Source organism: Crocuta crocuta, unplaced genomic scaffold, assembly GCF_008692635.1.
Source record: "Crocuta crocuta isolate KB4526 unplaced genomic scaffold, BGI_CrCroc_1.0 scaffold18, whole genome shotgun sequence".
Classification (NCBI taxonomy): Eukaryota; Metazoa; Chordata; class Mammalia; order Carnivora; family Hyaenidae; genus Crocuta; species Crocuta crocuta.
This window is the reverse complement of record NW_027532589.1, coordinates 255653-282527: the sequence shown is the minus strand read 5'-3', so window position 1 is coordinate 282527 and position 26875 is coordinate 255653. Positions and strand designations below refer to the sequence as shown.

Genomic DNA, 26875 nt, shown 5'->3' with positions numbered 1-26875 from the left:
AAGCCCCACAACGGGCTCTGTGCTGACATGACAGCTCAGAGCCTAGAACCTGCTTCAGATTCTGAGTCTTCCTCTGTCTCTCTACCCTCCTCCTGCTCATGCTCTGTCTCTCTCTCTCAAAAATAAACATTAAAAAAATTTTTTTTAAGTTTCTCATACTCAGTTACTAGAAGAATTTTTCATTATTAAAATATATATTAAGAATACTTGTATGTTACTAATATTTCATAGAGATAGAAAACTATTTTGCTAATAATATTCTGTTACAATAATTAACTAAAGGTTCTTTGTCTAATGGTCATTAGACAGGGGTACTTCTAGAACGTATCCCAAAATATTTTATTTAAAAGGCCATAAATTTTAATAGCTCCCCTCTTTGCATGACCCCACATAAACCACAAATATTAAAAAGGCAAGTTTCAGTTTTCTAAATGTGTGAAAAACAGTTACTTGCTTAGCCTCTTTCAACATGGGTGATTTTTCCTCTTGAAAATGATTAATTCCCTATAGCATTTTAGTATACAAAAGAAAGTTCCTGAGATTAACTTTCCTGAATATCCTATAGTTGACTGATAATTTCTGCCAAATATTTTGAAACAATTCCATCTAACAAAAACAAACAAACAAGAAACTTACCTCTGGGTGAAAAAAGATTTCAGGTCCCAAGAATCTCTCATAACCAACATCAATAGAAAATTCTTTCTTTGAGATAGCATTGATTCCAGTATATTGCTTAATCCACTTTGATCCATCTGTGTCATACTTGTTAAATTCTTTTACTAAATCTGGGCAGACATAACTATAGCGCTCCTAGAAAAACAAAGAACTGAGTAATTATTTCCTCATTTTAGTTAACAGTAAAATAAGCTGGCATATTTTCAGTAAATAAGAATCAAATGAACAAATACCTTCAGAAAATAAAGAAATTAAGCTGAAGAAAATTTTACGTTACAGTATTATGCCTTGTACAAGTAAAAAGCTCATCTCATCTCCTACATATAATTCCTGGCTTAATATATAAACTGAACAAGATTTGACCAACTAAAGAGACAATCTCTACTACCTCAATGTTATTTCATGAAAACATTCATTAATTTCATTCAACATTTTACACTATTTCAGTAATTAACGAAGTTTGCATTCTAGAGAGAAGAAAGCATAAAATACATAAGAACCAGAAAGTAAATAATAGTTGAAATAACCACACCAATTAATATAGATACTTAATCCTTAATACCTATCTGGAACAAAACTGAATGTGGTCTAAGCAAATGAGCAAAAGGAAAACGACTGAAAATATAAATTATTCTTTTCTACTATATCACCTGCAATGCTAAATTGTTGCATATCTGATTATATGTTCTAGGTAAAAGTTTTTAGCAAAAATGCAATTCAAAAATGTTATGGTTCTAACATTCCATTTGCAACTCAGGGCTCCTGAATCCATATCTCATTTTTGTTTTTTCCTTTTTAAGAAAAACACACAGGGGTGCCTGGGTGGCTCAGTCAGTTAAGTATTCCACTCTTGATTTTAGCTCAGGTCATGATCTCATAGATCCTGAGCCTGAGCCCCACGTCAGGCTCTGTGCTGACAACACGGAACCTGCTTGGGAGTCTCTGTCTCCTTCTGTCTCTCTGCTTCTCTCTCTCTCTCTCTCTCTCAAAAAACACACACACCCATTTCACATATTTTTGCACATCCAGAATTCTAGTCCACGACAGCTAAAAAGATTACTAATGATCAAAAGACATAAAAGGAAAAAGTACTGGAAAACAAAGGACACTTTGATTATGTTACCATAGGTCTTGTTTCTCCAAACTTGGAAGTAGGAATTACATGAAAATAATAAGTTTTAAAAGAAATTCAGACTGAGCATCAGTATTCTCTAGATTTAAATCCTTAGTGCTCTTGTCATTTCTTTAAATTCCAAAGACTTCCCAAAGATGTTAGAGCAGTAATGTTCTTACTAATTTTTTACATATTTCATTTTGATACTACCATTGAGGTGAGTTTTGTTAGCCTTTCAGGAACTCCTTTACTACTAGGAAATAGTAAATTCATTTTCATTCCTAAGCTTTGACGAGTGAAAGAAACCCTATAATCATGCAAAGATAGGCAAATAAATAGTTACTTCCACTGGGGCAGTTTTGCTTCACATACTGAAAATACAGGAAAAACCCACGGAAATTTGTTTAGGTACACTGGCAAATGAGAAATTTAAAAAGCAAGGCTAAATATTTTGGTGGTTTATATAAAGCACTGATAGACTTATATAACATGTAAATTATTAAAACACCTTAAATAGCCTTCACATTCTTCTATTTGCCATATCACTGGAGCCAAACATCACCTGTATTCTATACACAAATGAAACAATTACATAAAAAAAAACAACAACTTTGCAACAGAAAACTGTGAAAATTAAAATAAAGAATTCAGTGAAGAAATTGAGACATGAGAACTCTGAAGGGAACTAATTATTTTTACAATGGGGAATAATCAGAGAAATGTATATAAATGTTCTTGACTCAAATGTGAAATGTGGAGACAACAGGCATAAGGCTGATAATTCCTCACAAGTTCTTTACAAGAAATACAGAGAAAACATACACATAATTAAGAATAATGACTTACAAAAGGTTTTTAAAGTACTGTTCTTTACCTAACAGTTTCTCATGTTAACACTGTAAATTTGATTTTAATTTCTAATCATTACTTTGTACCTTTACTGCCTTAGCAGTTTCCAAGGATTGTTCTGGAGGGATTCCTACTTCTCGGTCTCTCAGCAACTGCTGAATAAAATATGTTATATCTCGTCCTGCAATTGGAATGTGCTTAATACAGCTGCCAATCACATACCCTTCAGCCTAGATGAAAAAAAAAGTGTCAAATTTACTTTCATTGGTTTCAAGGTTAACATAAATAACCATTAAAGACTAATTTCTCAAGTTAGTGTAGTTATATTCTCAAGTATTGTTTTATCACAGAATTCTTCTAGTCTTTACTCCTCAAGTGTAATCCTCACAATACTATATATTACATAATTTGCAGTACTATACAGATATTATGAACAAGAAAGGCCAGCAACTCAGATCTATTCTTTTACTGCTAACAGTTTTATAAGCAAGACTGAAATGACTGAACAGCACAAACAAGGAATTTCAGAAGTATTAAATGTTTTGATATTAGACCAGATAGAAATTTATAATTTAAAATTCTTTTAAATTATTTAAAAACCCTTTATAATTTCAGTAAACAGTTTAGACAACAGTTTAGGAAATTTGTAGTCTACAAACTATCTTTTTTCCTACTGAAGTAGGTACCAGTTTCACAAGTCTGAGGCATTCTATGCATCATCATAATGCCAAAAAATTAAATTCTATACGATGAATCCAAATTTTCTGATATTTTCAGAGGTACAAAAATTAATGTAGCAAAATTATATTTCATTAACAAAGAATATTAGGGATGTCCTCATCTGGCCATGACAGAGTATTAAGTGATTGGATTTATCCTCTTACCTTAAAGAAAAAACAGGATAAATTGTATGAAATAAAGGTTTTCACACAGTGAACAACAGGCAGAGTAGGGCAGTGTTCCCCATGACAAGAGAAAACAAACAAGATGAGTGCTATGCACATCCAATCTCACCGCCTCAAAGAGTTCCCAGGCAGCAATAACAGGAGGGAGAGCCCAAGCACAGCCAGGGATTCTCATTAAGTTGAGGATACAGAATTTCGATTTCAGGGAGGTCACAATGGCTACAGTTTGCAAGTCTAACTACGAAAGTGGAAGACGCTGCACTGACAGAACTCTGGAGATGTGAAAGGTAACATGTTAGCTGACTACTAAACATTCATATTAGGAAACCATCAAGACCAGAATAAGAACCTCTAGAAAGGAGGGGAAAAAATAATCCCCAAAGTTTATGCGTAGCTGGGAATAGTCGACCTTCCCATTAATCACAGTTTAAGGATCTCAAACACAGGGCATTGAGTAGAGTCCTTAGAAGGGTACTTCTTCAAGGTTGGGGATAGTGTAGAGCCAGACCAAAGACTATTCTAGATTTGGTCAATAACACTTAAAAGGAGATCCTAAAAGGTTCAAAATGATTCCTAGGAACTTAACTGTGTTCCACGAAAAAAATCTAAAAATATTTTTAAAAGCCAGGACACAACAATGTGAATATATAGTACCTAATGAAAAATTATTATCAAGCAAGGAAACAGGAAAATACACCCCATGACTGGAAGAAAAATCAAAAGAGAAAGCAATAGAAATATCAAAGAAAATATCATTGATAGTCAAAGACACTGAAACAACTACTATATATTCCACGTGAACAAGATCAATGGAAACATGAGTCAGAAAGGGAAGATAAAAAAAGACCCAAAGAGAACTTCTATGGAGAAAAATAAAGTATTTGAAATAAAAACTATTCTAGGGGCTTAGTCGGTTGAGCATACAACTTTAGTTCAAGTCATGATCTCACGGTTAATGAGCATGAGCACGTCAGGCTCTTTGCTAACAGCTCAGAGCCTGGAGCCTGCTTCAGTTACTTTCTCTCTTCCTCTCTCTTTCTCTCTCTCTCTCTCAAAAATAAATAAACATTAAACAAAAAAAGAAGAACATTTAAAAATATATATGCTAAGTGTGATTAGATAAATTAATTGTTCTAATAATAAAAAGAAGTCAACATGAGAACAAGAATGAACCATTTAACTCATGAGTTCAAGCCCCACATCAGTCTCTGTGCCCACGGCACTGAGCCTGCCTGGGACTCTCTCTCTCTGCCCTTTAAGCTCTCTTGCCCTCTCTCTCAAAAAATCTCAAGGAGAAGAAATAGAAAAAATTAAAATAAAATACATTAAGGTACATCACAAACTGCTAAAAACTAGTAGACCAGGAATATATTTTGAGAAAATCTTGAAGGCAGACAGACAAATAAACATTACAGAGAAACGAGCTTAGGAATAACACCAGACTTATTTTCAGAAACAACATAAGCCAAAAGACAGTAGAACTACATCTTTAAATTACTGAAAGTAAAAACCTATCAACCTCAAATTTTATACTAAGTAATATCTTTCAGAAATGAAGACAAAATGTTTTTTCAAAGGATGTACATAAGTTGGAAGAGTTCATAGTCAGAAGACCGGCACTTTAAGAAAAGCTAAAGACTGAGCCTGGGTGGGTCAGTCAGTTAGGCATCCAACCTCGGCTCAGGTCATGATCTCACAGGTTGTGGGTTCGAGCCCTGTGTCGGGCTCTGTGCTGACGACTAGCTCAGAGCCTGGAGCCTGTTTCGGATTCTGTGTCTCCCTCTCTCTCTGACCCTCCCCTGTTCACGGTGTTTCTCTTTCTCAGAAATAAATAAAAACATTTAAAAAAAAAGAAAAGCTAAAGGCCATTGCTATCATTCTGGTGGAAAATTAGACTAGACAGAAATCTGCACCTTCACAAAGGAAACAAACACTGGAAATGGTAAGTGCATAAATATAAAAAGAAACCTATCTTTTTAGAAATGATGATTTGTTATGGGCTGACATGTCCCACCTCTCCCAAAATTCTTGTGTTGAAGTGCTAACATCTAATACCTCACAATGTGATTGTATTTGGAGACAGGGACTGTAAAGAGGTAATTATGTTAAAATGAGATGGTAAGAGTTGGCCCTAATCTAATATTCTTACGTTCTTAAGAGATTAGGACACAGAGACAGAGGGAAGACCATGTACAGATAAATGGAGAAAATTAGGCCATTATGATAGAAGACACAGCGAGAAGCCTCAGAAGAAATGAACTCTGCCAACAACTTGATGTGAGACTTTATTACCTCCATCTGTGAAAAAATTAACTTTCTACTGTTTGAGGCATTCAGTCTGTGGTACAGAAGCACCCTTCCCTGTGCCTGCACAAATACTCACAATCTCAATGTTCTCCTAACACCACCCAATGGTTTCTGTTGCAGCTAAAAAACCTCTCCTGTCCTTGGGAGGACTTTGGTGTGCCTTTGGAGCGTAACAGATATGGGACTGAATACCAGCTCTGCTACTTCCTAGCCGTACCTTGTTACAGCAGCCCTAACAAAACTAATATATTATCTACAATGAAACAAAGTCATAACACAGTGTAAGTTTTTAACATGTAGAAGTAAAATGAGTGACAATTATAGTTCCAAAGGGAAGTACAAGTACAGTACCTACTTATGAAACATTAGAACATTATCTGTACTTCAATTATAAATTAAAGATGTTTATTATGATCTCAAGAGGAACCACAACAACAAAAAACAAGCAAATGACAGTAACAAATAAGTAGAACATAGCTAAAAAGTCAGTAAAGAAAACAGAATATAAAAAAATACTCCAATAATTCAAAAGAAAGAAAAGGAGGAAGAGTACAAAAACAGAAACATCCAATTCTTAATATCCTTACAAAAATTCACTCTTACTCATGTTCATAACTTCTATTTGAAAATTACCTATTTGAATGTTAATTATCAAGATACTGATATCACTGATTAATTGTACAGATGTTCGGACTTGGGTCAGCCAGAACAAATTCAACTACTAGCTCCATGATCTACTATTTGGTGATCTCAGGCAATTCATTTATTTTCAATTTTAATAGGTAAACTGAGGTCCTAACAGATAATATAACCTACATTACAGATTTTGAGGTTCAAATGAGAATCTGAAATGAAAATCTTAAGAAGGTTGATGCACCACTAAGAAAGAAAATTGTGATGACAACTGAACTATAAAAAAATGAAATGCTGGACACATAACAATTTCCAAGATATTAAAATATCCCCAATGGCAAAATAAAATGTGGGATAGCCACACAGTGAAATATTGCATGGCATAGCCATGTAATGAAATATTATTTAGCAATAATAATAAAGGAAGTACTATACGTGCTACAACTTGGATGAATCTTGAAAACTTAATGCTTCATGAAAGAAGCCAGTCACAAAAGACCACAAAGTTTATGACTCCATTTATCTGAAATGTCCAGAACAGGCAAATCTACTGAGACAAAGTATGTGAGTGGTTGCCAGTGGCTAAGGTTATCAGGGAGGGAGTAACTGCTAATGGACAGTGGGTTTCTTTTTAGAGTCATAAAGATGTTCTAAAATTGACTGCAGTGATGGATGCACTTTGTGAATATACAGAAACCCACTGAACTATACATTCTAAATGGATGAACTGAATGGTGTATAAATTATATCTCAAGAAAGCTGTTACTAAAAAAGGGACAATTATTACTTAAATATTATGACATTGGAGAGTGGATTATGACATCTAACCTAAGTCACCCTGATGATGTAATCCTCAACAGAGGTCGCCTGATCCATTAAAAATAGGAATGAGAATAATGAAGAAATAAAAGTTCAAAAAAATTTCATCCCTTACAGGACATTTAATACACTATAAACATTATTTGAAAAACTAAACCTTTCTATGTATATCCATCTAATATTATCAAGTATGAATTCAAATAGTCATTTTCAATGTATTAGACACAATAAAAACCCTAATTTGTCATTAAGAATTGGAAGAAGAAAGGTCTTGGCAGAAAATCCAAACCATAAAGTCAATAACCTGAACTTTTTATTCAAAGAAAAAATTTTCCAGGGCACCTAGCTGGCTCAGTCAGTAGAGCATGTGACTCCTCCTGCTCTCAGGGTCATGTGTTCAAGGCCCACCACTGGGCGAAGAGTTTAATTGTAAAAAACAAGTAAATAATTTCCCAAAATTATTAACAGCCATAAGCTTTATTATAAACTATCTAGTTAACCGACACCCCCAACTGAAATCCGTTAATTAAGGATAAGAGAGACTGCCAAGTGGCTAACATACACACACAGACATATCCAAACCAGAAAACAGAATTCCATTTTTAAGAAAAGAAAGGCATAATATATTTCCATTTCAGTTACTCCAACATTTTCTAATTATGAATTAGAAATAAATTCTAATATCTTTAAAATCATTTTCTCATTACAGTACAAACCTACAGCAAAAGAAAGATTTTAGAATTTGTTTATAGAATTTTATATTACTTTGAGAAAAATACAGCTAAAGCTGAACAAGTGACCAAATTTTTTAAAGTGTAACATTTAAAATTTTCTAAAAGTGGTATTAATTCATATATTTATGCCAGATGTGTTATTTGATGTTCTATTTGGTAACTGTAAAATATTCTTACCACAGGAATAACATGAGTGACACCATCTCCACTGTCTATTACTGTACCGGTCAGTGTCCGTTCTCCTACTTGTCTCGAGGTCCAAGATGCAGCTAAGGCAAGAACAGCCTTAGACACACACACACATACACACACACACACACACACACAAATATGACAGGCACAAAAAAAAAAAAAGAAAGAAACAAGGGCAAAAAGTTAATAGAAAAAACTATTTCAATGGAGTACTTCAATTTTAAATGTACAAGTGACTCTTGAACAACACCAGGTTTAGGGACACTGACCCACCTCCCCAATACAAGCAGTTGAAAATTCAAGTATAACTTCTAATTCCCCCAAAACTGAACTAATAGCCTACTCTTGACTAAAAGCCTTACCAATACCTAACAGTTGGTTAACACAGAGGAGCCTGTTTCGGTTATAAACTGTATTCTTATTATAAACTGTATTCTTATAATAAAGTAAGCTAGAGAAGAGAAAATGTTAAGAAAATTGTAAGGAAGAGAAAACACATTTATAGTACTCCACTGGACTTATAAAAAAAAAAAAAAAATCCCACATATTAGTGGACCCACACAGTTCAAACCCATATTACTCAATGGTCAAATATAGTATCTTTGGAAAGAAAATACACAAAATTAATTTACATTATGCAACAAAATTACTCACATCCTCCATTTTAAGACTAACTTACAGGCTTGTATTCACTTTCAGGGGCATATTCATAAATGTTCCATGTTTTAACAAGGGCCATTTTTCTCCTAAACCCCACAAAATGGGGAATGAAATATACCAGTACTAAGAGTGACAGGACTTAAACTATGTTCCTATGGGCTAGCCTATACACAAACCACAAATCACCAGTTATTCCATACACAGATGGCTATAAACAAGTACCTCTATCGTAAGATTAGCTACAAATTTTCTAAGTGCTACATGCATTTAGAAACATGTAACAAGTTATTTAACCACAGAAAAAGCCATTATACTCTTCTAAATATTACGATTTAATCAGAAACGACGTTGAAGGATTGCATTTTTCAATGCAAAATACCGGCATGGAAAGCAAGATACAACTCTCTTTTTAAAAGTTTACAAATAAGAAATTAACATAGCTAGTTCATTTTTTAAAACTAAATTTCATACAGTACAAGCCTCAAACAAGATATACAGCGAATAATTAAAAACAGAGCTAAACTGGCTTTATTTTACCTACTTACAATATAACAGCTGAAAGGGACCTAGAAAGTTATCTAGGCCATCCTCCCATTTTAGCACAGGATCACACACCATAATCTCTGTGACCTAAGAGAACTATATAATAGTTTACACACTTAGTATTTTAATATGATATACTAGGTATCACATTCACTACAGGGCTGAAAAACAAGTAAGAGGTGAGCTGTGATTCTGAAGAGTAGGAGAGAAGTTATTCCATGAAGATACACTTCCAAGTAAATTAAATAAAATACTACAGGGATTTATGATACATGGAAAGCAGAGGGGCAAAAAGGAGAAGGTGGTCCAACATACCTAGCAGTAAGTCAATCAAAACAGACTATGAAAAAAAGGATATAATAAACATTTCAAGGATAATTGAACATGTATATAAAGTTCCTGACCTGGAGCAAACACTCAATAAATATTAGTTCCCTTATTTCTGTCCCATGAAAGCTTTGAATTTTCTAAAGATCATTAACTTAGTTCCTTCAACACTTCTCTTTTGTTGAATAACTATTTTCTATGACTTCTAAATTATTGATTCAGGAAAGAACTATGGTAAGCTTCAAGGTTATGAAAAATATGTATTTTTTTAAGAATGATTTAACTTAGATTAAAATTTAAGAAAATCAAGCTTATGTTGACTTATGAACTTGCTTACCTGCACAGCAATGTACAAGCCTGGAACATTGAAGGACTCAAACATTATTTCAGCAGTATATTCCCTGTTTTCTGGAGTATTCAGTGGAGGTTCAGTCTATTAAATTGAATAACATTTTAAATAGACAAGATCAGATTATTTCGAAAACTTTATAGACAATTTTTAAATAATTTATGTCACTTTAAGTCTTTTAATTAAACTTTTAAACTTCCAGGTACAAAGATAGACATATAGACCTAAGAAAAATGATATAAAGAATTCAAACAGATCTACGCATATATGAAAACAATATAGATCTTCACACAAGAAAAGAAACTGACTTCCTATGTCACACCATTAAGAGAAAGGAGACCAAGCCAAATCATCTTGTAAAAAGGTAACGACAGACCCCCAGGGAAATATATCAATCATATTTGCTGGTGGAAGAATTCTCATCCATGTAGTTTTCAGCAGGATGTACCTGGTGTACTTATTACTAGAGTAAGTAAGTCAAGATTCTACAAATTTATGGCATGGCTTCTTGGAAAATGTTACATAAGTCCTATAACTGTTATAAGTAGTAAAATGGAGATGTGTATGGGTGCCTGGGTGGCTCAGTCAAGTAAGTGTCCAACTTCAGCTCAGGTCCTGATCTCACGATTTGTGAGTTTAGCACTGGGCTCAGTACTGACAGCTCAGACCCTGGAACTTGTTTCGGATTCTGTGTCTCCCTCTCTTTCTGCTCCTGCCCCGTTGTGCTTTGTCTCTCAAAAATACTTATATGTTAAAAAAAATTTTTTTTTTTAAACCTAGAGATGTTTACACCATTCTCTTGCATTTATGTGACCACATACATCATTTAGAAACCTGCAAATTAAGTCTGAGCCAGAACAGGGGCGCCTGGGTGGCTTAGTCGGTTAAGCGTCCGACTTTCGCTTAGGTTATGATCTCGCGGTTCGTGGGATCGAGCCCCGCGTTGGGCTATGTGCTGACTGTCAGCTCAGAGCCTGGAGCCTGTTTGTCTGTGACTCCCTCTCTCTCTGACCCTCCCCTGCTCACGCTGTGTCTCTCTCTCTCTCTCCTAGAAATAAATAAAACATTAAAAAAATTTAAAAAAAAAAAAAAAAAAGTCTGAGCCAGAACACATCCTGAGGGAAGAGTGGACTGAGGAAACCATACTGCAATCCTGGACTTCATGCTTCATCTATGCTTAAGCTTGAAACTAGGCAAAACCTCTAATTCTTACGAATCTGATTTGACAGTCCTTTTTGTTATCTCAAATATTTAAACTAAAAGGTAAAACTTTTAAACTTCAGAAGAATTATCTTTTTGACCATGCGGTAAGAATGATTCCTTAAATGTCAAGAGCACAAATTACAAAGACAAAGTGAATTCACAGCAAATTAAATTTTTTGTTAGTTTAAAAAAAACTATAAAGTTTTTAAAGAAAAAGCTAAACTAGGAGTAGACTTTTCACATATGTAAACCCTTTAATAGCTAAACTACTTGATGTGTTTAAACTTATTTAAGAGTTTTATAACTATGTTCAAGGGTTTGGAGATAATTCAGGGATACATACATAGAAAACTAAGCACACTAAAAAAAAACAAGGCAGTTAAATTATAAACTCCAAGGAAAACTGAAGTTCTATATAAAATAAAATATAATCAGATCTCCCAAGGAAAATATACAAATAGCTAATAAGCACAGGAAAAAAGTACTCAACATCATTAGTCATCAGGAAAATGCAAATTAAAACCAAAATGAGAAATCTTACACACCCACCAGAAAGGCTAAAATTAAAAAGACTGACACACCAAATGTTGGACAGAATGTAGAACAACCAGATTGCTAACACATTGCTGGTGGGTGTGCAAAAAGGTACAACCCCTTGGAAAAAAGTTCTACAAGTTTCCTATAAAATCAATCATGCACCTAACCTATGACACAGCAATTCCATATCCAGATATTTACACAAGACAAATGAAAATATGTCCACAAAAAGACTTGTACAAGAATGTTCGCAGAGACAGCTGGGTGGGTTCAGTAGGTTGAGCTTCTGACTCTTGATTTCAGCTCTGGTCATGAACCCATGTCTGGCTCTGTGCTGAGTAGGAATCATGCTTGGGATTCATTCTCTCTCTCTCCCTACCCCACAACCTCACCGCTTGTTCACACGGGCAAATACTCCTTCTCAAAATACATATTTTGTTTAAAAAGTTTGCAATGACCAAATTATGCATAATAATAAAAAACTGGAAACAGCCCAGGTAATTATCAATAAGAAAATGAATAGTGAGACACATTCATACAACAGAATATGATCCAGCAACCAATTTCGAGTATATGCAACAATGTGGATGAATCTCAAAGACTATGCTGAATGAAGTCTTACCAAAGAGCACATCTTGTAGAATTCCATTTATACAAAACTCAAATATAAGCAAAACCAATCTGTACTGGAAAAAATCAGAACAGTGGGTGCCTCTAGGGCATAAGGATAGGAATTAATCAGGAAAGGGCAGCAGAAAACTTTCCAGGCTGATAGTAATGTTCTATATCTTGATAAGGGTTGAGGTTACACAGATGTATGCATCTGTCAAAACCAGGAGATGGGTGAACTATATCATGTACCCTGTAAGACAATTCCATCCCACTTCTTTCTGTAAATTCAATTTGACTGGAACATAGCCATACCCATTCATTTAAGTATTTTCTAAGGCTGCTTTCCTGCTACAACAGCAGGGCTGAGTAGCTGCAAGAGACCATATGGCACTAAAAGCTAAAAATATTTGTTATCTGGTCCTTCAGAAGCCTGCCAATGCCTGGTCAACAACAGAATGGTAGAATTAAGATTTGTACATCTGATAGCATGTGAATGCTATAAACATAAAAGAACTCTAAACAAATAATGAACTCTATTTGATGATATGCATGCTAATGTATTTTAGGTGTGAAATTACTCCATCTACAACTCATTATGAAGTAATTAAAAATGTAAGATCGTGACACTTGGGTGGTTCAGTCGGTTAAGCATCCAACTCTTGATTTCAGCTCAGGTCATGATCTCACAGTTCGTGGGTCTGAGTTCCACGTTGGGCTCTGTGCTGATGGTGCAGAGCCTTCTTGAAATTTTCTCTCTCCCTCTCTCTGCACCCCCCACCCACACATGTGCTCACTCTCTAAATAAATAAACTTTAATAAATAAATAATAATATGGAATGATGGATAACCTAAGAGCTGTCATAAAGCAATTATATAAAATTAATATTTGAGTCTAGGTTGGTACAGGTGGATGTTTATTGTAAAGCTCTTTCAATTGTGTTTATGGTCTACCCGTAACAACATTCAAAAATTATCATAGTAAAATACAGAATACTGATTTACCAAAAATTATGATTTAACTATATTGTAGGGAGGAGAAGACAGGGACTTTGTGTTAAGAGAAGGAGGATAAAAGGAAAAGAATAAAAGCTTCATCTTTCCTACTAGGTAGTTAGTAGGTAGTGGCTCATATTTAAATAAACAAACAAGAAACGGAAAACATGTTTAATTTTATGAGATAACTAGCACAAAAAAACTCTTAAAAGTTTAAAATGTTTGTCTCTAGAGAATATGAATCCAACATTGGGAAAGGTTGGGAAAAGAGGGTACCATCTTTTTATTTTAAATCTTATACCACTTGATTTTTTAAGCTATAAATATGTATTGCTTTGATAAATATAAGAAAAAAAGTTTAGAAGTAAATTACATTGTATTTTTTGGGGTCAAGAATTATTAACAAAATAATAATCAGACTAGTTATTTAAGAAAAGCAAAGTGAGGGGTGTGCGGGTGGCTCGGTTGGACATCCAACTCTTAAACTCGGTTCAGGTCATGATTCTAAAGTCGTGGAACCGAGCCCCCGTGTCGAGCCTGCTTAAGATTCTCCAAATTCTCTCTCTCCCCCTCTGCCCCTCTTCTCCAGCTGGCGTGCACACACACACTCTCNTGTCTCCCTCTTTCTCTGACCCTCACCTGCTCATGCTCTCTCTTTCTCTCTCGCTCAAAAATAAATAAAGCAGGGAAGGGGAGGGGAGGGGATGGAAGATGAAAAAGAAGAAAAGCAAAATGCCTTATTTCTAACTTATTTTGAACCTTACTTACTGTTCCTATTGTAAAAATTAAATATTAATTATGAAAAGAACTTCCTAAGCACCTAACTCTTGGTGCTTCAACATATTACAACTCTAGTGGAACCCAGAATTAAATCATCTTAAAGACAATACAACTTTGTAACAAAGTCTCTTAGGCATATAGCAATGTAATAAGCAAGAAAGTATGCCTGAGTACAGATGTGATGAAAATGTTCTCATTGTTTCTTCAAAACTGTCTCTGATGAAATTATAATTTGTACTTACCAAAAGAAAATAATGGTCTTCTGGTTCTGCTCTTAAATATTTAAAGATCACCTGTTCCATAAACCTTTCCATCAAGTCCCAATCTTCAACTATACCATGGCGAATTGGCCACTATTACAACAAAACACAAAACACATGAAATCACATTAATATCAAAAGTCAACACAACTACCCAAAAAAACGGAATATTAAATCATAGGACAGCAGTTTTTAAGTGTGATTTAATGAGACTATAGATTGTGCTTAGGAGACACATACTTAGCTATTTAAACATCAATGAAATTATTCCTACAGCATATTTTCAGATGGTTCAATTAAAATAAATAATGCAAACATGTCAATTGCTAAAAACTCTTACATCTAGATAGAAGTTCACTGTACCAGTCTTTCTGGATTTCTGAAAATCTTGTAATTGGAAAATAACCCATTAAAACTAAAGTCTATGAACAGTATAAGTACAGTTTATAATTTATTATCTCTTTCACAAATATTTGTTGTGTGCTAATATAAAACACAGCTGGCAAGTATGAAGCCATCATAATCATAAATGAAGATGTCAAATTTTATTTAAACAGCTGTATATATTTCTACAGACATGCTTTAAAACAGAGCCTCAGGGTATTGCTGCAAATGCACAATGTCACCACAAAGTATTTAAAATTTTTCAGGGATGCAGCCCCTCTGGAAAACAGTGTGGAGGTTCCTCAAAAAATTAACAATAGAACTCCCCTATGACCCAGCAATAGCACTGCTAGGAATTTACCCAAGGGATATAAGAGTGCTGATGCATAGGGGCACATGTACCCTAATGTTCACAGCAGCACTCTCAACAATAGCCAAAACATGGAAAGAGCCTACGTATCCATCAACGGATGAATGGATCAAGAAGATGTGGTTTATCTATACAATGGAATACTACACGGCAATGAGAAAGAATGAAATCTGGCCATGTGTAGCAACATGGATAGAACTTGAGGGTGTTATGCTGAGCAAAATAAGTCAGGCAGAGAAGGACAGATACCATACGTTTGCATGTATAGGAGGATTCGGAGGAACTTAACGGAGGACCATGGGGAAGAAGAAGGGGAAAAATAGTGGGGGAGAGGGAGGGAGGCAAACCATGAGACTCTTGAATGCTGAGAACAAACTGAGGGCTGATGGGTATGGGGGAGAGGGGAACGGGGTGATGGGCATGGAGGAGGGCACTTGGGATGAGCACTGGGTTAAGTTATACGGAAACCAACTTGACAATAAACTATTTAAGAAAAAAAAATAAAATAAAAATTTCCATGGAAATGCAGTGATACTCAAAATCAGCCTGACGCTGCACATCTACCAGTTCAAGGGAGTTCAGTTTCACCATTAGATCATTCTATATTCCTTTCAATAATATCACTTCTTTGAGAAGCTGGGTTGCCAGAAGTTGCTATTATAAAAACCAAGTACCTCCCCCCAAAATACCATGTAAAATAAGAAATGAGGGTGGCCATGAAAAGTTGTTAAGTGCCCAACAGGCACATGCATGTGATTATTTGACAACTAAATAAAAACAGTTTCATTTTGAATAGTGTTTTATGCTTTTCAAATGGCTACTAGCTGCTTAGCTATGTAGTAAACACAACTGCTGGGTATTTCTTTTTGTCTAGGTGGCATAGTAAAAACTCTTACTGAGACTTTGAGGGTACTGAGAAAGTTTGTGAACCTCTGCAATAATAGTTCCACAACATATAACTAACAAAAGATTAGTACTCTAACCATATAAGGAATTTCTGAAGCAAGCAAATTACAAGTTTAGGCAAAAAAGTTTAAAAATATATATAACAGAAAGGAAACAAAAAAACCTACAGTTCCATGCACACAGTACACACTCAGTGCCTAAGGCTGAACTAATGAATGAACAAGTAAACATCCGACAGTTACTTACTCAATCATTAAGCCTCTTATTTATTAATCTCTAATGTTCACATCTCACTCCAGCATTTTAGGTATTTCTTTAGTCATTATACTTATAAAATGACTTCTACTAGAATTTAAGTTAAAACTTGAAATAAAAAAAATACTCCTCAGTTTGCTTTAGAGAAGGGAAATTAATGTACTTTCATTTTATAACATTACTGAAAGTTTACACATATTTCAATGTTCTAAGTGTTTATTATTCATTTACTAGTCAAATATTATTGTGCACCTAAGGTGAACCACTGGCAAACATGCTAAGGACATGAATATCCTGCTCAAAAGAAGTTCAATCTAATGACAGAAAACAGATACAAATATTATATTCTAAGTTCTCAAAGAAATAAAGTATCTAGGACAAGATGACCAGCTTGGCTTCTGAAACAGAAAGGCTCCTCCTATTCCCTTACTACTGAGGTCGTATTTAAGCTGGGTCTTAAAGGAGCAACCTTGTCAATGTTGTGTTTTGGGGGCAGAGGAAGAACATGGAGACAGAGAACGGGAAAGATATATACAAAGATATACACTACATAACATGCACACACTGCGGTTACCAAAAGGGTTGGGGGAGGAAGTATAAAAAGATAAATCAGTTCTAGATGAAGGAAACCAGATTCTCAAAAACTGTATTTACTTACCATGTATCTGTATTTTATTCTACAGGAAATAGCTCATCCGTAGAAATTTTTAAGCAGTGCAATGACAAGCCCAGCTTTGATTTTCAGGAAGATTATTAGAGCAGCATTGGGGAAGCTGAAATTCATCTTAAAAGAATCAAGCGAGAATAAGAGCCCCAATTGTGGTATGGATGATGCTAGGCCATACTGAAGATTTCTGTCAGTAAGAATGAGAACAAACTCAAAGATATCAACAGGTTTCCAGTTCTGAAGTCAGATTGGAGAGGATCTATTAATCAAGACACAAAAGTTGTGTTTTGTCTTATCTTGGAATAAGCAAGGGTGGAAATATATATATATAACAAATTTTGTTTTGGGTATATTAAATGAGGGCCTGGTAGTTGGAAATGTAATGGTCAAGGAATTGGAAGCAGAGATCTAGGCTGTAGTTGTTAGGAATGACGTGCATGAGATCACCCTAGGTAAGAAAGGCACCTTGATGGCTCAGTGGGTTAAGCTTCCAAGTTCGGCTCAGGTTATGGTCTCACAGTGCATGGGTTCGAGCCCTGCATTGGGCTCTGTGCTGACAGCTCAGAGCTTAGAGCCTGTTTCGTATTCTGTGCCGCCTCCTCTCTGTGTCCCTCCCCCACTCACCCCACTCACACTCTGTCACTCTCTCAAAAACAAACATTTAAAAATAAACAAAAACAAACAAATAAAATGGAATCAGGTAAGAAATAAAATGGAATCATGCAAATAACATAATTAAAAAGAGGCAAAGGGGGGGAGTAAGAAAAAAAAGAAAAGTCTATGTTAGGAAGAGAATTATCAGAGCAATCCTGTGACAGACAAACTAAGAAGGATAAATATTATATACTATTGGATTAACAAAGAGTTTAAAAATAATATGCACTCAAATAATCTGAGACTAAATAAGAAGTTTGGTTTTAAAAGGAAAGAGGAAAATGACAGCTAAAAGGCTGAAAAAAAAAAGAGTAGGAATAAAGACTGAAACAAGTTTTTGAAAATGTGTTTAAGAGAACAGAATGAGTGCAGAGAAACTCTGGCCTCTTAGCTCACTAACTTCATCACCTTCAAAGATTTCTTTTCCATTCTGGCTGCAGTTTAGATCTTGGTATCACTACGATCTCTATATTCCTGGAATCAACTATATCCCTCTCTGATCACAACCTCTTCTTTTGGAATACTCCAGTAGCCCACCCTATTGCTGATCACAATAAGACTTGCAGTTCATTGGCTTTTGTAATTATTCCCTAACCATCAACCATCAAACCTCCCCAAATACACACGCACAGTTTAGGGTTTATGCCCCACCACTATGATTATTCATATTTCCTTCTGTCATTCCACCTATCAAAACCCAACCCAGCATAATCCTTTGCTAAATGTGCCTTTACCCAGAATGCTGACTATACTAAAGGCACATACATAACTAGGTAGATAAAACTAAGTATTCATAATTGCATTCTCAATTCTATACCTAACTTTGACTGGCAAGCCTTTGTTTCCCTACTCTGTTCATCTTCACTCTTCACACTGGTAATTTTAAATGTTCTCCCTATCACTCATATATTCTTCCCCCATCCCCTGAGCAGCAGAGATGATGTCACCATGAACTTCAATCACAGAGAAAGCAGAAGCCAACAGTCAGGAATCCAATCTCCTTTCACCAAATCTATAAAATTGATTCCATACTTAACCCTGTTTCTCTTTCACTTTTTTAGAACTGAAGAGGACCCCCCCCCATATGAATTCCATCATCTGTGCTCTGAATCTCATCTCCATAGGTTTCTCAGACACCTGGAATTGACTATATCTTTCCCGTTACTTAAATCTTTGTCTAATAACTCTTTCACACTGGCATTTAAACATCTCCTCTATCTTAGCCCCACAAACTATTTATCTGTCTTGCCTCCCAATCACAGCCAACTCCCAATGATATTACTGTCATTTTCTCCTGGCCTAATACTCACAATCGAGCCTACCTGAACCCAGCCTCACTGAATTCTTCCTCTTCTAAAACTGTTCTTAAGGTTACAAATGACATCCTTGTAGCTAAACACGGTAAATAATATATGGGCTCTAGCTTACTTGATAGTTTGGCAGCATTTCACGCTGTTTATATTCCTTCTTATCTAGCCCAGTCTCTCTAACCACAGCCTCTCAGTCTCCTTTGTAGGCTTTTCCTCTTCTATCCAAATCTAAACGGTACATCCTGGGCCTCTTCCCAAGGACACTACCCTAAGTAATTTCATCCCTTCTAGAAGTTAATTGATACCTTCCAAACATTTGTCTCTAGCTATCATGTTTCTGAGCTCCAAGAGCCAAGAATCTAACTGCCTAACAATGTTTAAGATGTCTCTCAGGTACCTCAAACACAACACATTCAAAACTAAACTTACCCTCTCCTCCCTAAACCACACCAGTCAAAAATTTTCTCCTCAAATGTTCTCCATCTCAAGAAATAAAAGGAAAGACCATCCAGGAGCTGGGAACTACCCTCAAGTACTGTTTACCACCAATATCTTGTTAATCATTCCCTATTATTCCTTAGGTATCCACTTTTTTTATTCTTGGCAAAAAAAAAACAAAAACAAACAAAAAAAACCACATAACTTATATACATCTAACCAGCCTTCTACATTTAATACCACTTTATAACAAAGAAGTAAACAAAGAAAGCAGAGGATCATGTTAAATGACAGAAGACTGTAATCATCAGAATCCAGAAAATGGGACATTTAACAAGACAAATTACTAAAATTTTTCCATGAGTAAAGGAAAGAAAGCTCTCCCTCTCACTCACACACACACACACACGCACACAGAAAAGAACCCAAGATCTAAGTAACTTGTCAACCAAATCAAAGGAGCAGACCTTGATTAAAATCTTGATTCAAACAGATTAACCAACATAAGAAATAATCAGGGAAATGTGAGTACTTACTAGATTTGGGATATTCTTAACAAAGTGCATTTAGGTATTTAGGTGTGGTATTTATATTTTTAAAAGCCCTTATCTTTAAGAGAGAAATATTTGCAGGTGAAACAATGTGAGAGACTCACCTTAAAATAATTGGGAGGGAGGAGGAAAATTCAGATCAAACAAGGTTGGTCAAAGGTTGATAAGTGCTGAGCTGTGTATTTGGTACATGGGGGTTCATTATATTCCCTTCTATACTTTTGTACACAGAAAGTTTTCCACGATAAAAGTTAAATATGTGTGAGAGAGACACATGCACATAATTTCTGTTTCTGTCTATCCACACTGCCTTCAAATGTAGTCCAAGTCACATATTCCTTGTCTCAGCTACAGTATGGTCTTCCCAGAATCATACTGTGTTCCCAAATAATAAAAACAGCTAACACATATTGCTCATTTGTTATGAACAAAGCACCCCGTTAACAATTGCTTTATATGCATTATCTCTTCAAACCTTCCAACAATCCTGAAGTACTAAAAATATCTCAATTTTATAAATCAAGAAACTGAAACTCAGAAAGCTTAAGTTGCTGAATGATATCACAAAGCAAGAAAGTAGCACAGCCAGATTTCCAGCCTAAGCATAGAGACTTCAATATTTGTGCTGTTAGTCACTAACATTATCCTTCTCCTGGAGCCCATTAATGTTGCCCATGGGACAAAGTTCAAATCCTTTAACACATCTGGCCCAACAATACTTCCAACCATCTTGTCCTGGCCTATATATCCAGCCTCCTTACTTCTTTCCACCTTATTGGCTATGCTTCAGGCACATTGGTTGTTCAATTCCAAGCTCCCTCATACTTCCAAGCCTTCCTGAACATTAGAGTCTCGGCCTAAAACAACCTTGCCTACACAATTCATTCATCAAACTCATTTTCTTCTTCAAGGTTCAGCTGAAAAGATAAATTCCTCAAAGAATTCACTAAATCCACAAACCAGATTAGCTACTCCTGATGTATATTCCCAAATCATCCCGTACTTTCCTTTTTCTAACCTTCATCACACCTGTAATTATTTCTTCAATGCATTTCTTTCCATCACAATATACTAGCCTTGAAGACAGGGAAGCCACTTAGGTTGTTTTTTTTTTTTTTTTTACACACAGTCATTGTTCATTGTTCATTAATGATTAAATTATCAGTAGGAAATAAGAGAGGTATGAAGGAGAAAATGTGCAAATAAGGCAAAGTCAGTATCTAAAAATAAGATAATAAAGGTCACAATGGTGTTTGCTTTTGGTGTGGGCAGGGGTCGTAAGGGTGGGAGTAGGTACAAAGAAAACGTGGGTCACTAGATTTATTTGCTCTATATACTGAGCTTTTAGGATTATGGTCACAATTATTTTTAAACTACAAAATGAAGACTTGCCTATTTCACTCAATTATAACTCAATTAAAAAGGAAAAAAGGAAGGGTCAGGAATGAGAAAAGGAAAAAGAAAAAGAAGAAAAGAGACAGGCACGTCCAGGTGACACAGGCTTCCAAAGAGACATGGTGTGAGTCTGAAGATGGGAGGGACATGTCTCTAGATGTGGCATTATGGAAGTAAGAGAAGGCCACTCTCACGCTGACGGCTGCGAGACCTAATGGGCACGGAAAAGTAAATACTGCTCATTCGAATGGTAAAAATTTTCCTCTCAGGAAGAAAAACCAGAGTTAAAGCAAGGCTGGGAGGAGCCCCAAGGAAGAAGAAATTTCTACAGTAAAGGGGTTGAAGGTATTAGGCCTATAACTGAATAAAATTCTAGATGGCACAGCTATTGAACAAACTAATTTTTTAAAAAATATATATTATTTAAACAAATCATAAAAATATACCTTTGTTGCATATGTAGGCTTTTCTATTGCTTCATCACCAATAAAGAAGTCTAGGTCATCAACACCTTTCATCACCCTCCTTTGAGCTTGATCACCCACTTTTGCTGATTCCTTAATAGCAATACCTTAAAGATAAAAGTTATTTACACATGTGAAAGTTCGCTTTTCTCAAATGAGGCATTTTAACTTATATTTCTTCCATTATAAAGTATTATCAAACACAACATGATCTAACATACTTAAATTGTTAAAGGAGAGCACAAAGGTCATTTAAGAAATCGATGACAAAATTCATTTAACACAATGAAATCTCAGCATCCATGCAGGGACAAGGCCTCAAGTGTAAAAGCCATAATAGAAGTAGTGCTGTGGGAATGTTTCAGTTATATTTTTTAAAACTATGTAGGAGCCATTTTGATTTGAATAAGATTATAATCCCATCAAATGAACATATGCTTAATGGACAATCAGAAAAAAAATGAAAGAAACACTAACAAATGAAAATGGGAAAACTACAAGGGGAATTTTCTTTCAAAAGCTTTCTCCTTATTTGCACTACTATGGACTAGCAATTCAAATGTAACACTGAGGCACCTGTGTGGCTCAGTTGGTTGAGCGTCCAACTTGGGCTCAGGTCATGATCTCACACTTCATGAGATCAAGCCCCACATCAGGCTTGCTGCTGTTAGCACAGAGCCCACTTCAGATCCTCTGCCGCTCTCCAACTTGCACTCTCTCAAAAATAAAAAATAAAATTTAAATACAACACTGGCATAGGGTTCTGTTAAACTTTAATCCCATATTCAAAGGGAAATTTCAAATTATTTAGGTAAAACCCACAAGAATCCCCTTAAACAATTTCAGAAACCCAGCCATAGTTCTTGACCTAAAACTTATTATGTATTTCTTAATTAAGATACAAATTTCTGAATCCTTCAAGTTAAGCAGTCATTCATTCAAAATAATTATCTGCATGCACTTAAACTGATCCAGCATTCAACTGTTAAAACTTTCATTTAATAACAATTATATCCTTAACAAGATGGGGAGAAAATACTGAAGGAAAGACATTGTAAACCCAGGCTATTCCTTCAAAATGTTAGAAAGCTTCCTAGTAATTTATTTATAATGTATATAGACATCCAGATGGCTCACTACAAGTTTCAAACAAAGATACGTGCAAATAACTTTGAACCATATCTACAGGCCTTCCAGGTCAAATATTCATGCTCATCAGTGGCAACTGACTGTATCTGCTGATTATAAAAACTGGACCTGTAGCATCAAAATTGGGTGAAAAAAACCCAACTCAAAAACTCCAAAATCAAAAACCTTCTTTCAGTAGGCAAATGGATTTTTAACATGCTACAAGTTCTCATAAGAAAGACAATGAAAACTAAAATTGCATATTTTGGCAAAGAGACAAAATAGAGAATGGGTACAATGGTAATGAGATCCTAAGGTTTCAAAGATCAAGATTATATGAGTGTCCAACAAAGACAACACAGCCACTTAACATAAAAAACAAAATGAAATCAGTAATCTCATGAAATAAATTATTATAAATTATTAAATAAGAAAATAAGCATTTTATGGCTTGAACATCTCCCCAAAAGTATGTTGGAGTCCTAACCTCCACCCAGTACCTCAGAATGTGACCTTATTTGGAAACAGGATCTTTTGAGTTGAAATGAGATTATTGGGGTGGGCCCTAATCCATCATGACTGGTGTCCTTATAGAAAAGGAAATTTGGACACAGCCACAGAGGGAAGACAACGTGATGACTCACAAGGAGAAGACAGCCATGGGACTGGGGTGATGCATGTACAAGCACTGTCAGCAAACATCAGAAGCCTAAAGAAGCAGAGAGGGTTTCTCTCCTAGAGCTGTCAGCAAGACCATGGCCCTACTGACACCCTGATTTTGGAATTCTAGCCTCCAGAACTGTAAATTTCTGATGTTTTAAGCCACCCAGCTTCTGGAACTTTGTTATGGCAGCCTTAGGACACAAATACAAAAATACACAAGGGTCTAACACTAAACTCAAATATGACTAAAGTCAAGTACTAGTCCACAAAAGTAAATCCTTATTAGTGGGCAATAAAGCCAATATTTGTTATCAAATTCTTAAACAATCAGTATATTGATACATAAATGTGAGGAAAAAGTAGGAAAAAAAGCAAACCTGTCCTTCTGTGTAGACAACATGCATGAAGAAAACATGAGAAGACAATAGTACCGCCAAACTAAGATCACTGTAGTCACGTTAATGACCTATTTAATCAGTGTCACCTAAAATCCATTGTATGTATTAAACTACATTTAAGTAGTAGCCCAAATTCTTGTTTTACTCTTTAACTGAAGTATAATTAACATAAAATGTTTACTAGTTTCAGGCATATAACATACTCATTCAGCAACTCTCCACATTACTCAGTGCTCACCAGGCTAAGTGGTGACCATCTGTCACCATACAACACTACTTACAATATTATGGTCTATATTCCTTATGCTGTAGTTTTCATTTCCATGACTTACTTATTTTATAATTGGAAATTTGTACCTCTTAGTAGTAAGCCTAACTTCTTACATTTAATTCATAGCTAAGTATACCAGAAGTATATCAAAAGTACAAACTCAAACAGGTTTGAATAAAAAAATAAAATAAACATATATGTATGTATATGTATGTGTATATATGTATACACACAAATATAAAACCTCTCCTCTTAAATACAATTTTAACAATGTATTTCTCATACTTTGTAAAGTATGAATTCTGTCCTTGCCATATTAATTACAAAACCACTGACCTATTTATGTCCATTGAGTGCCCAATGGAAACTAAAGATCTGCATTTTTGACAATTTCTACCATGTTCTCAACTTCACTGATCTGAAATTTAAGCTGTTTTCCCTACTCTCCTGCATGTTTATTTTCCCATTTCCTTATTTTCATAAATAAGAATATACTACACAAAAATATTCAAACAGCTGCCTAAATACTATTTTATAAGGCTAGTGGCACTCCAGAAGTTAGCACCACCAAGCAATGGTTCAAAAGACTTTTCACCTGATATGTTAAAGTTCCGATTTGGCAGCAGGACAAGTAGCTCAGGGGTATTACCATATAAAGTACAAAAGGTACTTTGTATGTCTGAAAGTCAAAAGTACAAAAGTATATCCATCAAAAGCCCGATGCATAATCCATGCTAGCAACTAAGAGCGTTAACAAACCAAGTGTGAGAGTACTTTTTAAAAACTACTGAAAGACAATCTACTAAAAGTTGATAGTCAGGCTGAAATGAAGTTAACATAGGACAGAACAAAAACAATGTAAGTATGGTTTAAAAAAAATGAGAAAATAGCTCAAGTCAACATTTCTAAATAAGAGAGACTATCCTTATTTTGAAACGTGGTCTCCCATGTCAATAAACACAGGTCACGTCCACACATCACAGAGCAGTCTTCACAGGTGTGCGATGGAGGATGCACTATTGAACAGTTATAACCACAAACTGTTAACGGAAATACCTCAAAGCAGAAAGCTGTGAGATTTTCAGTTCATTCATTTTTGTCTTTAAAAAGAGACATTTGGTAGATTTGGCAAATGAAGAACTAAACATCTAAAATGAATGGTGAGAGGTGTGCAAATGAGGTCACACTTAGCAAATCGTATTTTTAAAGAACTAAATCTTACACAGTGCCAGAAATAACTACCTTTTACTTTAACTATTAAGAAAAAAATCTTTAAAACAGCTTATTCTTGGCTTAAAAGAATACTTACAAGAAGGGATGATAAATTGTGGTTCTGTGTTTCCAGCATATCCTAGTTTGGTATACCTGCAAAATAAAAAAGAAAATTTTAAGCATTTCACTAGTTTAGCAATTATGAATTTATTTCTCAGATTTCCATTGGTTATGAAGTGAGACTCCACTGTGGGTAAACTTAAAAATCCCATAGCTTTAATGCATGTAAATATCCCTACTTTCCAAAGTTATACCAATATTATAAACACCACAGCTTTTAACAAGCAATTCCACTTCTAGAAACTGGTCCTGCAGGAATACTCATACAAATGTGAAATAACATATGTCAAGGCCACTTGCTACAAACTTGCTTACAACAGCAAGAGTCTGAAAATAACCTAAATAAACATGAAATGAGAAACTAGTTAAATATGCTAACCTCATCCTGTTATACTATGCAGCTACTGAAAAAGAGATCAAAGAAGCTCTGGATGGATAGCTTCTTAGACTGATATGGAACAACCTCCAAAATGTACTGTTAAATCAATAAAAAACAAGGTACAGAACAATGTTTCATACAGGCTATGCAGTATTTGTATAAAGGGAGAGGGGGTAAGAACATATACAATATACTTGATTGTACAGACATACAGTATCTCTGGAAGAATATAAAGACATCAATAATTTTGGCTGTCTCCAGGAAAGGGAACTGGGTAGGTGATGGAGTGAGGAGATTTTTTTATTGCATATTTTTTCATACCATTTGAATACACTACTCTTCAAAATAACTATAATTTTTAAATGCCTTGCCACAGTGGATTCAGTCTATATTCTTATGACAAAATAATGACAATAATGACGATTAGGAACTAAAACTTTTGCTTTGAAAAGCTGCGTGTTGTGGGCTACATAGGAGATACCTGGCTAAGTATGAAAGCCTATTAACTATGAGCAGGCTTTTAAAGACCAAGTAACAACATTTTACATTACTCCATATTCAAGCTCACTGGTAAATAGTAGGCAGGTAAATTGTTGTGAGATTCTTGAATTCTAATAATATCTGCAGAACTTTTTTTTTCTAATATAAGAAGGTGGAAAAAAGCTCTTTTAGGGAGAACTTGTTCAAAACTAAGTTCACGAACTAAGACTGCCAAATAGGCTAACTCATTAAATGTAAGGAGAAAACATAAACTCTTCCAAATGTGATAACGCTCTGAGAGGAAAACCTCTTCCAAGACTGCCCACTGTCCGCATTTA

At 35.1% G+C, this 26875-nt stretch overlaps 1 protein-coding gene across 1 annotated transcript in view; it reads right to left on the bottom strand.

Moving 5' to 3' along the window:
- The window catches only part of ACTR3 (actin related protein 3), a 66839-nt gene that overhangs the window by 15845 nt on the left and 24119 nt on the right, over window positions 1-26875 (bottom strand). The window contains exons 2-8 of the mRNA XM_077779635.1: window positions 25656-25711; window positions 21869-21993; window positions 14475-14585; window positions 10096-10191; window positions 8214-8321; window positions 2725-2868; window positions 637-810 (exon numbers count right to left, since the gene is read on the bottom strand). Coding sequence (XP_077635761.1) covers window positions 637-810; window positions 2725-2868; window positions 8214-8321; window positions 10096-10191; window positions 14475-14585; window positions 21869-21993; window positions 25656-25711 — 814 coding nt within the window. The remainder of the gene's footprint in view (window positions 1-636; window positions 811-2724; window positions 2869-8213; window positions 8322-10095; window positions 10192-14474; window positions 14586-21868; window positions 21994-25655; window positions 25712-26875) is intronic.